Consider the following 15514-nt stretch of genomic DNA (forward strand, 5'->3'; position numbering starts at 1 on the left):
ACCTGGACGGCCGCCCGAAGAAGAACGTTTCCAAGGCACATCCCTCGCTGTTCTGTTTCTTACCTTCTTTACACGAGAACAAAAGAAGGATGAAACCTTGTTGGTGCAGTGTGTTGTTTCCAGGGAGAGGGAAATACCGTTAACTTGACGCACGATGTGTTGCCCTCAAGGAACAATTCGAAAAACGCTCGATCTCCACTATGGATGAAGTGACTGCGTGGCTCTACTTGGAGTACAATTAGTTTACAGATGTGTAAATCAGACATCTCCATGGTCTGTTAATGATCTGGCACGATGGAAAATAACGCTGGTTTACACACATTATCTTATTATATATTTCTTGATTCGGCCCCCAAACTAATACGCCAATGCTATTGTTTATCTCATCCCTAGTGGATTGATATGACAGATGTAACAGTTGTACTGTTGTCTTATTTATTTAACAATTCTTCAGTATCTGCTATTGGGTGTTTACTATTCGGTGTTGAACCTGTATGTATAATTAGTGGTAAGGATAGATTAAATGTAGTTCATTGTCCTTCATGTTGTAAGCCTTTAACAAACACAAGCCATGACGTGCTCAACTGATTGGCCAAGCTAACCCTCTAAGTTAACCCTTTGTCTCACTGCATATACTCAGTCTGCAAACACATTCTACACAGACAAGTTTGCACGTGGTAACCTGGCAACTAGGCCGAAAGTGTAGGGATGGCAAGGCGGGAATGACTTGTGCCAGGACGTAGCGAGCTCACACCATGTGACACTTGAACCACCCAGAACTCTAGATAAACTGGTATGTTATGAACATGTTTCATCTAATGTTTTTAGCCATCATATTCCTTTTAAAACAACCAGGGTGAACTCGACAGTAAAGACTCAATTGCTATAAAATCGACGAGTTGTGCACTTGAACTACATGATGGAGAGTCTAGTCCAGCTTATGCACAAACTGGCCCTCTTAGCGAAAGCTGCTCAGTGGAAAATGACAATTCAGAATTATTTGTTAATAAATTTGAACAAATTGGTGTTATCAACATAAATGTGTGCGGTCTGAGAAATCGCCTTAGTTTTTGGATCTTGTAAATATTTTTAACTTTGTTGCTCTTCAAGAGACCAAAACAGAAACACTCGATGATATTGAAATTGATGGTTTTAAACTGTTTTTGAAACACAGGGCCTGGGTGACAGGCGTTCGGGAGGGTGTCTAGCCGGGAGAGACACATTTCAGAAATGGCTATTGCCGGTAAAGCCACATTTTCAGCTGAGTGCATTTCGCCTATTCTAGCGGGTAATTAATTAATCCGATTACCGATACCTTTATATGAGTGTCCCACATTTAAATTACTAAGCGCGGTACTCCCAGACTGAGGGAGGCGACCAGTTCCTACACCGTGTTAGTGACGACATCATCATCTTCACTACAGACAAGAACATTGAACATTTGTGTACTGCAGACATTGTATTTTGTGATGGTACATCTTATGCCTGTCCCAAGTTGTTTGATCAGATTTATTGTTTACATGCTGAGGTGTTTGGCCATATGTTTCCATTAGTTTACTGTTTGTTGTCCAATCGAACAAAAGTTATGTCAACATGTTTCAGTACCTATGCGATTTTGCTAGTAGAGGAGGTCTAGAGTTTGCCCCACTTACAATTCAGTTGGACTTTGAACGTGCAGCTCACAATGCCGTGACTGAGGTATTTCCTGGGACATTAGTTAGAGGGTGTTTCTTTCACTTCACCCAATGTATCTGGAGGAGGATGCAGAAAGAAGGTCTGGTGTTGGACTATAAGGAAGATGAGGAGGTGAAGAAGCTGGTGACAAGAGCTGCTGCCCTCCCTCTAGTACCTCGTGACAAAGTGGATGATGTGTGGCTTGATGCCATTGCTGACTCTCCTGTTGGCCCTAAAGCGACTGCCTTCATGGACTACGTGACAACCTGTTGGGTTCAAGGGGGGGGCCTTCATGCCAGAGATTTGGAACCATTTCGAAATCCAAGGCCACCATACCAACAATCACCTGGAAGGGTTGCACAACAAGATAAAGAAACTTGCCAAGAAGTGCCACCCGAACATCTACGAGGTAGTGAAGCTATTTCAGCGAGAGCAGTCACTCAAAGAGGTTGCAGTCCTGAGACTCTCACACCAGTGATCAGAACCTTCACGAAGAAAGAAGTACAAGGCAATCGATGCACGTATTGCGTCCCTCAAGATCCAGCTCCTGAACCCACACCTGAGTGAGATGGAATTTGCTGACCACGTGGGCGACCTCCTTCATCTGCATTATGATATTCATATGCTATTCATATTCATCAATGTAAAGTTTTGATGAATATGTTATCCTTGTTGAATAGAAAATGAGAAAACAAGACTTGTTTTGTTACATACGGTAACTTGTTAGAATCACAAAGCATGTTTTGACTGCATAACCGCGAGAGCCACATTATACAATCACGCAACCATAACCATTGCCGCGAGAGCCACATCAATTTGGGCTATTTATTTTCGAAATGTGGCTTTGCCGGCCTGTAACCTTCGGGAGAGATAGGCCTTGCAGTTTAACATTGTTTCTCTAAATATGTCACTTTATTAGATTTTGAATCGGATTACATACTATGTTTTAAACTATCTAAGTTAGCTTTCAATAGCAATGATGACCTTTTAATTGGTATTGTGTACCTTCCACCTGAAGGTTCTAAGTACGCCACCACAGACATGTTTGATCAGTTAGAACAAGCACTATTATATATGTATTCTCACACTGAAAGAGGAATTAGATATTGATACTGAAGAAATGTCAGATGACTTTGATCCTGAATCTGTTCTAGATGAACTCGGACTTCCACGTCAGCGATACTCGAACGATAGTAACAAAATTAATAATTATGTTTACAAACTGATTGATATCTGTGAAAATTTTAATATGTTTATTTGCAATGGAAGAATGGACAAAGACGCAAAATCCGGAAAGGTTACCTGTAAGGATACAAGTACTGTTGACCATGTCATATGTTCCAACAGGTGCCTGTCATATTTTAAGAGCTTTGAAATTGTTGATTTTTCTCCCCTATACTCAGATGTACTTTGTCCTATAGCTTTTTCGTTATCAAGTATGAATAGCAGAATGTATGGTAATGTACCTAAATCATCTACCAGTAAACCTGTAACAATTTCTACAAAACCCAAAAGATATGACTCATCAAAAACAAACCAATACAGGAACAATATTGATGTTATGCAGATACAAGATGTAAGCACATTATTAGATAAAGTGGTTGATGACACTACGAAGGCAAATGATTAATAAATAATGCAACTGTTATCTTCTCTGATATTCTTACAAATGCAGCGAGAAATACATTTGGCATACGCTCTTCCCCCTCATTTTTATTATACTGGCAATGATAAGAAACATAAAGTTAACAAACCTTGGTTCAGAAAAGAATGTACTCTGAAACGTAGACACTACCATAAAGCTAGGAGAAAATATCGAAGACATAGGAATCAAGAAAACCATATCTACTTTCGTCATGCAGCTAAGGAATATAAGAAATGTATGAACAAATATTTGAAAAGATATAAATGTAAATTAGCCGTTGAAATTAGAGACTGGCAGAAGAAGAACCCAAGGGACTACTGGAAACTACTGCGTAAACGTAAGCGTGCGCATAATGACTCATCCTTGGTGTTAATGAACTATATGAATACTTTAAGAATATAAACGCACAAGAGTATGATGATACAGTTCCTGAAGATATTGATAATACACACGTACCCCTAGATTGCTCAGTTCTTCATGTTGCCATAACACAACAAGAAATTAGTGAATCAGTATCACAACTGAAAAGAAATAAAGCATCAGGTGAAGACTTTGCAGAAAACGAATATATAATTGACTCAATAGATTTATTTCTCCCATTTTTAGGGAAACTTTTTAATGTCGTACTTGACACAGGTGAAGTTCCCGACTCATAGTTAATTGGGGTCATGAAACCTATATATAAAGGTAAAGGTGACTCGTCTGATCCTAGTTCGTATAGACCCATTACTTTTTTGAGCTGTCTTGGAAAACTTTTTACAAGTTTACTTAACTGTAGATTATCCAGATTTTTAAACATTAACTCTTTATTATCCCCTTGCCGAGCCGGTTTTCGTAAAGGTTACTCAACAGTTGATAAGATGTTTGTTCTCAATTCAGTTATAGAATTCCTAAAACAAAACAGACAGAAATTGTACTGTGCATTCATTGACTTTTCCAAAGCTTTGACAACGTTTGGAGAATTGGTCTTTGGTAAAAAATGTTAACTTATGGTATCCAAGGAAAATTCTTTACATTAGTACAAAATATGTATTCCAATATTAAATCCTGTATCGAGTTTAATCATAAAAAAATTGCGTTTTTCCCAAGTTTTTCAGGGGTCCGACAGGGAGAAAACCTTCCTCCATTATTGTTTTCTATCTTTATAAATGATTTAGAATCCTGGCTAAAAACATTTGATAGTAATGGTGTTGATATATCCAGCAAACATGATTTGAATTTAGTTTGTCTACAACTACTAGTTCTGTTATATGCAGACGATACAGTGCTATTTGCTACCTCAGCGTCAGCCCTGTGAGGTCCCTGGATTATTTTCATGTATATTGTCAGAAATGGAAACTAACTGTAAATAGTGATAAAACTAAAATTGTTATTTTTGGAAGTGGTAAGTGTAGAGTAAACAAGCTATCATTTTACTTTGGCAAAGAAGAAGTTGAAATAGTTGATAATTATAAATATCTAGGTTTTAACTTTCACAAAAATAGAAAATTGACATTTGGTATAAGTGTTCTAGCCACACAAGCTAGGAAATGTACGTTTTTGTTATTTAAAATGGCAAGAAACAATGATTTAACACTTGACTGCGTATTTAAAGCATTCGATTTAATGATTTTACCCATTATGTTATATGGCTCTGTATTTTGGGGACATGTTAAAATAGATATACTTGAAAATATTCATACCGAGTTTTTAAAATTAGCCTCTGGTCTCAGAATGTCCACACAGAATTATTTCTTATATGGTGAATTTGGAATATTTCCTATCAGCATCCATGTTTCTAAAATAATTATTAGTTATTGGTATAAACTCAACACCCCCCTGTATCACTTGAAGTTATCCTCGGTATTGTACAATTTTATGTCTTTAGATAGTGTTAAATAATCATTCTTATTCTTGGCTTAAGTTTGTTGAAAATACGCTTAACTCATGTGGGCTAAGTAATGTTTATATGTTCCCAGGTAATGTTAACAGAACATGGCTGCTTAATAAAGTAGAAACTACACTAAAAGATCACTTCTACCAAGTGTGGAGGAATGCAATAGAAGTAAGTCCCAAGGGGGATATTTTAAACACATTAAGACCCTACTATCACTTGATGCCTTAATATTATTGCCCAAATATATTTACTACCCAATATTAAAATTTAGAACATCGAATCATTGTTTACATTGAGACAGGGAATTTAGAACTTGTAAATTGTGTGACTCTCCGACAATTGCAGACGAGTTTCATTATATATTTCGTTGTCCTGCTTTTGATGAAAATAGAAAAAAGATTTATTTCAACAAAAACTAACCAAATTTTCAAATATGGCATCTTATAGACGGTTGTTTACATCATCAGATTTCACTGTTTTAAGAAACTTAGCAAAGTTTATAAATGTTATCTTCTCTGTAATATCAAAACTTAGATAATAGACATGCTTATTATATCTGCCACTGTTTACCTACAATATTTTGTTTTAGTCCGCCGCCATTTTGACTACTTGTATATAATGATTGACATGTAAAATGTACTCTAATACCACCATGCGTGGTTCTCCGGAGAATAAAGTGAAGTGACAGTGAAGTGACAGCAAACCACTAAATCATGTTAGTTGTATATGTGTGTATATTTGTATTGTATGTTATTGCATTTAAATATTAATATTAAACGTGTAGTATATTACACAGTGCAGTATATTAAACGTGTATTATTAGTAAACTAAAAGTGTTTCATATTATCTAAATCTCAGCTATAATCTTTTTAAGAAATTGTGGTAAACTAGGCTTATAAATTGTAAACTTTTGTAATTAGTAATGTATAACTATATAATCTCTTTATTCTTGTATAAATGAGAAAAGAGTGTAAGTGTTGTTTTACGGATTATGCTTTTTTTATTATTTAGTTATCTGTATTACTCGTTATAAAAGTACATGTTTTATTGAGATATTATTCTGGATATGTTAATTGTTACATGAAAAGTCTTTTTTAAAAGACGTCCGCCCGTATCCCCTCCAAACGTTATAGAAAATCTATATGTATGCATTTTTGCTAAATCCTATAAATATATATTAGTATTTATTTTTTTAATTTTATGTGTCAGATATGGTCCTCGAAGTCACGATTAGTTTTGCACGTGCAAAACTAATCGTGACTTCGAGGACCATATCCAACTCAAAACAAAGTCGCCGTAAAGTGCGGGGTTGACTATTGGAGGTTGGTTCTTCAAACATGGAAAAGTTAGGAACAGAGCGCGCAAACACAACAATGGTCGGACTAACCTGTTTGACAGCGCTGGAGATTGACGGGCATTTGCCATTGTGAACGAAACATTCGAAAGATTAGGTGAAACAAGTTCATGATAAGATTTCGTTTGAAGAAGCAGATTAAAGTATGAGTGATCTATTGAACGTTGATTTGTGTGGAAGTGATTCGGAACTTTTTGAGGCATCACAATTAAAAAGTTGATGAATCTTTAAATAAGAGATTCGAAAAGAGTTCTCCAGAAGGAGAGGGAGAGGACGCAGACGACCGACTTGTCACACGAGACAGCTGTTTACTAACACGAATTTCGCATCTCCATTCACTGAAGAGTTCCAATGATAACGGTAGTACGGTTTAAAGGGGCACTGATCTAACGCCATTCCCCGGACTGGTTGTTGCCTTTGCTATTGTTTTTTCCCCCGTGAGTACCCGGATGATACGCAACGCAACTGAGCGTGACCAGAGACTGGGCTACCGTCTGCAAGGACAGCTAAATAAACTTCGAGGCTGCAGGCACTATTTGTTTTACGCATTTTTGCATAAACACTGATTGGTTAACTGTGATCTATAAAGATTCGACAAAGGGCGCATGTTAAATAAATTCTTCAGCCTAAACAAACAGACAAAAAGAACGGCGGAGCTCATCGGAAGTCGTCATTTGGAAATACCCCAGATGGTTATAGTTTAATACTAAAAAAAGTATCCATGCAGTGAAAGCATTTTCGGATTTCGGATTGTGTAATACGATTACTACTCCCTTGTTGTCATCCACGTTTTCTCGTATAACCCTACACTTGTGTATTTGTCGTCATTCACTTGATGCTCAGTTAATGAATTTATTACAGGTACAATTAGTGGTAGCACCACTTAGATTACCTGACAAAGGTTCTCATTTGGCATTTATTGTGTCTGGGGTAATTATTCAATCTAAATCCAGGTTTGAAGTGAGGTTATGTAATATGCACGTGGCAGCCCAGCAAGAGATGAATGATCAGTTGATTTACTTTTTTTGTAAATCAACGGATCGTTCCTAGTCATCAAAGGATTAACAGAAAATACGTTGATTGATTAATCACTGTTATCTTGCACAGTGGATATGTCAAAAGTGAGTGTTTACATGTCTAGGTTTACTAAAACAAAGGGAATACACTCATATCATGGCGTGAAGTGCCGATGTAAAAACAACATACAATTTGTTCAAAGGGTTAACTGATAATACGTTGATTGGTTGCTCATTGTTATCAAACTCAATGGATTTTTTAGGAACCGTCGACGTAATGAAAATAGTTGTCACGTGGCCTTTCTCAGCCGACCCTTGATACTTGACACCCGAAACGATATATATCTTTTAGAATATTTGATAGTTACAGAGACACGTGACATCGAATAAGTTATTTTGTATAGCTGCAGACGAGTGGGATATAATTCCTTTGTGTGGATATTCACGGATACATTCCTCGAATAAGGAAGCTGCCTATTTATACACATAAATTTGGTAAGTTATTATGGTATTTGCATTTTGTTTTCCTTCATTTGAACCGATTCGTTCTTGTTTTTCTACGTCTTGGTTTGGAAATTCTTCAATGCGCGATAGACGTTGTTTTCACAGGTCATTTCCTTTGTAAGCGTGTATAGATTACCGTCAATTTGTAAAATGTGATTCTCTCAGGCAATTTTTAAAATGTGTAAATATTTCAGTCATTTTGACTAAAACATCTGTCCAGATTGATTACGACGATCAAAAGGGCCTACAAACATCACAACAGATTATTATGTAGGATTAGAAGCGAAACAACATAGAAATGTACTTTTCAACGTAACATTTTCAGTCTCTTGGTGATGACATTAAACATCAAAATGTTTGGAATTCGTTATCATAATAATGCAGATGGAAATGTTTTTCAGTCACTTTGTAAAATAACTGAATATTTAGACGGTTAATAAATATGTTACACATTTTGACCGTAAAAAAATATACACACTATAAAAAAAGCAATGCTCAGGTGAAATATTTACTTTGTGTTGCAAGTCAAAATAGTGTAAACGAAAATCGCATAATTACCAAGCAAGTGACTTATCAAAACTTCGTCACCATTACCGATGCTACCCACAAGATGCCTACATTTCCTTATTATCTCGAAAACTGTATTTCATTTTGTTGATCAATGTGACCATACGCTCTTATTACTACCGGTATCAATAAAAGTGACTAATGCGCTTACGAATGGCGCAACAGAGGTCGCGAACTAGTCTAGATTTCTGCTCTACATCCGGGTACTCACTGGGAAAAAACAATAACAAAGGCAACAACCAGTCCCGGGGAATTGCGTTAGATCAGTGCCCCTTTAACGTGCGCGCGTCCCTATGGCGACGGACTTAGACTTAGCTAAGATTTTGCTAAGACCGTTTCAAGATCCAGTCTTAGAAAGAATCTATAGCTGCAAAATCTTAAAAACTTAAACAAAATTCGTGCTGAGCAAAATTTGAGCTTAGACCACTTTCATGATCCCGGGGCCTGGATTATGTAAGTCCGGCCTTGACGAACGGTCAAAAGCAGAACGAGCTGACCACAGCGATTTGTAGCTACAAGCTAGATATATACTAGTAATATGAACTGACGGAAACAATATTAATTTGAAAGCAAATAATTCTGTATTGTTTAAATATATAAAAAAATAATTTATATCAGTTCAAATTGCATTGAATAAAGCTTATCTAGAAGTTAAATACATCAATTTTATTTGTAGCGTGAGGATTTTATGGTTCATTATTGTTTATTGGCTGTTTGTATGCCACATGATCACTGTATATGCTCTTATGGATAGCGATGATTGTCGGTGAAGTGTTCCTGGTGCACCTGCTAATGTGGTTGAAGCGTCTCTGTAGAGAACAGTATATTCTGTTTTATGCACTGTTTCCTTATTCGATGATCTTCAATGTCCAAGTACCGACGTTTTGAAAGATGTCCTGCAAAAGTATGTATAATTTTCTTGGGAGACTCAGAAGGTGGAATAGTAGACATGGCTGCCCAGTCAACTTCTAGAATAAAAATTATAAAATGCTTAATTGTTTGTTCTATTTTACTTATTAACAATTCTAAAGTGTTGTATTTTGATTTCACTCACCTGACAACACTCTACGATTGTGCAAAGAGTATGCAGAGAAGGAGTAAGACTGGAGATTATAACCGACCCCTCGATTGTGTGTCATTTCCCAATTACATGGGAGGTCACTCACGTTATATTTGTTTTTTGTTTAAGCTGCACTCGGCAAATATTCCAGCTATATGACTGTGATCTGTGAATAATAGTCTGGACCAGACAATCCAGTGATTAGTCTCCTCTTGAGACAGTCTTAGTCGCCTATTACTGTAATTATGGGTTGCTGAAGACCTATTATAACCTGGAGATCCACATTGTTAAAATCAACCATAGATTTGTATGGTCACCCAATTCTCATCAGATACCAAGTAAGTGAAATAAGAAAACAAACTCACTTTTTTAAACATTATTTATTTACAAAATTATCTTGTCTTGGCAAATTTCAGACATGTTCCTTACTTTTTCTTGGGCATAAAAAGTTTCAAAGTCTGGAATCCCCTTTACAACAAACAGACCTTCACACTAAATAAATACCATTTGTACGCAGTACATAACCTGAAACAAGGTGATACTTCACATAACTGACACTGTCCATAACACAAACATAAAACTCTGAAAGCTAGTGATGTATAAACAAGATCCAGTACATTGACATTAAAACAAATTTAACTTGAAATTGAATTAGGTGAAAAATTACTGGTATATTAACACATTGATATACCTGCCATTATAGCTCTTTTCATGAACAAGCATAAAGCAGCATCTACATTACTGAGAACAGTACAAAAATTTCAAAATTAACCAATAAATCTAGCATTATTACACACCTATAGAGGTGAGGCAGAGTGAAAGATGGGTTGCTGCTTCCCAGGTGGCACTGTTCCTCCTGGCATGCACTGATATGAGTTCAAAATATCTTATGAGTTTCACATTTCTTGAAAGTTATCCCGGAAGATGTATACAAATGACTTGATTCAAACTCAGGTCAGCACAAAAGTGTCTGTAATATTCCTATATTATGTTGTCAGGAAAGCATTGTTACACTTTGGGAGCAAACTGCTCCACTCTCTCCAGGAGGGCATCAGAGTAACCAGGGGAGTAGTATCTGAAATTACATTTGAAAATATGTATAAGTTGAATGATATATTTTCTGACTTTATTTGAGTCAGACAATAACTATCATCTTATCGTATTTAAGTTACTGTGATAATATGCTATCATTGTATAGCAGATTTGACAATTGCAATATAAAGCAAGTTACATGTGTGAAAAACAAGCGAAGAAACCCCAAAGCTCAGCGTTATTTTGTATTGAGCTTTCATTACTTGTAATTCAGGCCACAACAGTCTTGAAGCATAAGCGACAATGTGTACTTACTTGACAATTTCTTCTGGGTAGCAGTTGTTGATTGTATTGACATATTCTGCCAGAGCTGAGCCAGGTTCTGTCTTGATTTCCTGGATCTTCTTCAAACCTCCACTAGTGACAAATAATCTGCGGGCCTTAGAGTCATGGGGCAGGACTTTGCTGAACTGACCAACAACATGCTTGAGGATATTGGGAGGAGCATCATGGAGGAGGGGTTCCAGGGCAGGCAGGTGGACACACTTCTGTAGGATGTTCTTCAGGGCTTTCTTGCTCTGGAAACATCAATCAAGTATTTAAACCTAGGTGCAGAAAATGGAATAAACTCATGAAATTTCAACACTGATGAAAATTCAGAATTCAGTTTTTGTTATCGGAGGTGTTTTGTATCATTCGCCTTAATTTGTATATTCTGACAGCAAATGGAGATGTTGGTGCTTTTCTACCTTTGTCTGGAGGTCTTCTGATGCATCAGCACGGAGATAGCAATGAAGTAGTTTAGGAAGCACATTAGCCACTGCCACTGCCTTAGCATGTTCGGGTGTGTGTCGTCCAATCTGTCCAAGTGCCCATGCTCCAGCAGCCTGGATATGGTCATCCCGTTCCTCGGCCAGCGAGATGGCCAACTGTACTACTCCCTGGGTGAACAGAAAGTTGGATTAAAGATACAAAAAGAGCAAAGTAGGAATCTTTGTTTGAATTAAATATAACCAGCACAGAACCTTTGACTCTCAGGCTGAGCTCAACAGCTTGCAACTACAAAATGATAACACATCATGAAAACTTTAAACTTTCAGCTTTAAGATTAACATTCGCATCCCCATTCTTAAAAAAATCTGAAACTGTCTTTACTTTCCGTGAACAAGAACATAACTTACCTTTGATACAATGACTGCCATGGCCAGGTTTTCGGAGTGAGCTGCAACATATCCAAGCATCATGATTCCTGGCAGTCTCACATTCCCCTTGGATTCCCCGACGTAGTCTACAACAGCTGCCACTCCACCAGCATTGACAATCAGCTGCGACAGCTGCAAACATGCATCATATTAAATATGAATATTGTGTATTACTAACACAGAGACATTCACAATAATGTATGCTATACAGTTTTCATTTCTAAGAAGTAAAGAATCATTAAAGATAATGTTGTTCAGCAGCCTTATGTCATCATCTACTGCCTGAAACCTTTACACACCAGATGAAACTAACCTCTGGTGTGTGTTTGGCGATCTCTCTGATGAGTGTAGCAACATTCTTCTTGACATATTCATCTTGGTCTTTGAGACAAGTGAGGACTGCCGGGAATATCTCTGCCTCTACCACCATCTCTGCTAAGTCCACAGAGTGTTTGGCAATCTGGCTCAGTGCTGAAAACACTTGACGCTGAAATATAGAAAACATTCATACCACTGTACAATGTCCAGAAACTAAAAACAATCTTGCAGAAAATCTAAGCTTTAGAAATAAAATATATTACAAATAGCATCAATACCGATGATACAGGTATGATCAAGATGACTGTTACCTTGAGTTTTGCATCAGGGTTGAGGATCATCTGTGCAAGATGAGCAATAGCACCAGCATCAACCACGGTCTGGGCCAGCTCTGGTGAATGTTTGCAGATATCACTGAGAGCTGAAGCAGCTATTCTCTTCAGGGACAGCTCTGGTTCCTGGATGCACAACACCAACAGCGGCACTGCACCGGCATCAACCACAGCCTGGGCTAGCTCTACAATGAAAAGCAGAATGTCAGTCAATATTTTTTCCAATGGACAAGTTTAACATTTGACAGGCACCCCTCTCAAACATTAACATGAAAACATACATGAAAATGGACCAGAATAAAACAGATAATATACTTAAGGTCACCATGTCATGAGTGTAAGTTACCAAAACTTGTATCTAGTGTTCTAAAAGTAGAAAGAAAAAACATGGATAATCAACACATCTAGATATCTCCTTTGTCCTCAAAAGCTGGGCTTTCATATGTAGAAGCAGCATGAATGTCACGGTCAGGACATCATGGAATAGACAAATCCATCTTTAACATTGTTTCATATAGAGACATTTACCTGCATTGTGTCTGGCAATGTAGCCAAGAGCCCATGCTGCAGACTCCTTCACCCCGGGGTCAAACTCCTCCAGACAGATGACCAGAGCATCGAGAGCCCCGCAGTCTACCACAGACTGGGCCAGCTGAGGGGAGTGTTTGGCAACAGCTCGAAGCACAAAAGCTGCAGCCTTCTTGTAGAAACGCTGAAATGATGATCAGGAAAAAGGATAAAAAAAGTTGATATTACAGCAGGGAAAATACGCCCCACACAAACTTTGAAGTCATTAAAAATCATTGTAATTTCTTGCACTGTATCATAATTAAAACTGAAAATGTTCATTTCCGAAAAATAAACACAAAAAAATAACAGACAAATCCATTTAGATCACATTAAATTCAATCATTCTCTAAGTCTTTTCAGATATTGTTCTATTCTTCAGCATACATAGTGATAAACACTAATTAGTTCATGTGCATTCTCATAGGAATGAAAGTATATTTCTGATAGATTATCAATACACAACAATGACTTCCTCACATTTTGTTCAGCCAGTGAGTAGACAAGCTGAGGTAAGATATCTCCTTTCACTACTGCTTCAGCTAGGTCATCGTTATAATTTGCCAGACGTCCGAGAGCCAGAGCCGCTGTCTGCTGAATAGTTGGCACTATATCCAGGAGCAGAGGACGTAGAAGCGACATAACTCCGGCATTCTGGAGTGTCTCGATGTTTTGTGGTCTTGAGGCAAGTTCAGCAACTGTCTGGACAAATTGTGTCCGACTCTTCTGGTACTGTTCAAACACTAAAACAAAGTAATTCAGAAAATCCTACAACTGTCTGTATGTGTTGTTAATTTGCAGCAGCCTACGAGACTGAACTTGGCTCTTAGCATCATTGTCAGTTGATTTCTTAGTTAATATGTTGGCAGTTGTTAGCTGATTTTACAAGACCTAATAACATGTTACTAGACTTGGGCTTTAGACAAGTGGCTAAAGTCACACACATTGCTGCAGTACAGTGAGTCAGATAAGACACTCCTCACATAACATTTTCAGTTCACTAGTCATTATGATAACATATTATAGCAAAACCCTTAAAAATGGCAAATGTCTACTTGTCCTTATCATACCTTAACTATTGGGCGGTTTGGCAAGACCTACAGGAGTGGTACCAATTTCTAGTGCTGCTTCTTGATTTTGCTCATTGGGAATGAAGTGGGAAAGAGTAATAGCAAGAAATAGCTCAATACTATGGCAACAGTTTATCTTTTGCTAACTGGGAATGAAGTGGGAAATAGTAATAGCAAGAAATAGCTCAATACTATGGCAACAGTTTATCTTTTGCTAACTGGGAATGAAGTGGGAAATAGTAATAGCAAGATATACCTCAATACTATGGCAACAGTTTATCTTTTGCTAACTGGGAATGAAGTGGGAAATAGTAATAGCAAGATATACCTCAATACTATGGCAACAGTTTATCTTTTGCTAACTGGGAATGAAGTGGGAAATAGTAATAGCAAGATATAGCTCGATACCATAGCAACAGCTTACATGAGATTTCATATGAACAAATTTATTCATTTTGCTGTCCCCATTTTGAATTCAGATCACTGAAACTACTAAATGATTTAACCTCCAGGGCTATTTCTGACCCAGCTGACAGGGTGCGAGGGGAAAAGTAAAAAATATAGGACTAGGGTGCTGTGGACATGAAAGTTCTCGTCACCTAAGGCTTCTTCCACAAACCCTGCTGTTTGACAACTACGGTCTTCACTACAGTTAGGACCTAGCAGCATTTAACGACGAGAACCTTGTCCAGGACTAGGGTATGCCGGGTATGCCAAAGCTGAAGTCCTTAGGATTACCTTGATGGATATTTCATGTAATGTTATTTTACTGAGTAATTGAGCAATTTAAGTACACTTAATGTTACTTACACCATGTTATAGCGTTAATGATAGCAACGAGGCCAAAATAAAGGAATGCAAATTCACTCGAAATGTAAACATTGTCATAAGGCGAGATCGAAATGAAGAAGTATCCAAAATGTAATCAAACTTTCACACAGTAAGTTTTGATCTATCTGAAATGTAAACGTCTAAGTGATTTGGTGAAAACCACTCTAAATACGATACCTTGTAACACTTGTCGTTGACTCATTCTGCTCTTTTACTCCGATCGACACTTGCACAAATGAACGATGGACACTCACGCTTGTTAGTTTTTACTACTGCAGAACAACGTTGCTATGAGCGGTTAGCAACAAGGACAGGACCGAAGATATGAATTTGGGCAAATTCGATTGGCCTTAATTGAAGTGTTTTACAGTAATTAAGTTTGGGAGAGAAAACATTTTCATTTATCAATTTCTGATTTATTATTCCACCATTAATTCATCAATTAAGTAATTCTTCGAGATTTCAA

At 37.3% G+C, this 15514-nt stretch overlaps 1 protein-coding gene across 1 annotated transcript; it reads right to left on the reverse strand.

Moving 5' to 3' along the window:
- Positions 1–10079: 10079 nt before the first annotated feature.
- Positions 10080–15340, reverse strand: LOC139473363 (sperm-associated antigen 6). The gene is made up of 9 exons (XM_071255906.1): positions 15226–15340; positions 13628–13890; positions 13109–13292; positions 12560–12765; positions 12244–12417; positions 11910–12062; positions 11478–11669; positions 11044–11306; positions 10080–10771 (listed from the first exon to the last, which is right to left on the reverse strand). Exons 1-9 carry the CDS (start codon positions 15248–15250, stop codon positions 10705–10707), a joined length of 1527 nt encoding a protein of 508 aa, XP_071112007.1. The 5' UTR covers positions 15251–15340; the 3' UTR covers positions 10080–10704.
- Between the last annotated feature and the right edge of the window lie 174 nt (positions 15341–15514).

The sequence above is a fragment of the Haliotis cracherodii genome, unplaced genomic scaffold (assembly GCF_022045235.1).
Source record: "Haliotis cracherodii isolate W230 unplaced genomic scaffold, xgHalCrac1.p SCAF_28, whole genome shotgun sequence".
Lineage (NCBI taxonomy): Eukaryota > Metazoa > Mollusca > Gastropoda > Lepetellida > Haliotidae > Haliotis > Haliotis cracherodii.

What these genes read in the sequence shown, in the direction of transcription:
- LOC139473363 (XM_071255906.1), bottom strand. Translation starts at nt 15,250, where the DNA reads ATGAGTCAACGACAAGTGTTACAAG. An exon ending in CATTGCCAGACACAATGCAG is followed by an intron (nt 12,766 to 13,108) that starts GTAAATGTCTCT and finishes TTTTCATTGTAG; the next exon opens with AGCTAGCCCAGGCTGTGGTT. An exon ending in TACCCAGAAGAAATTGTCAA is followed by an intron (nt 10,772 to 11,043) that starts GTAAGTACACAT and finishes ATGTAATTTCAG; the next exon opens with ATACTACTCCCCTGGTTACT.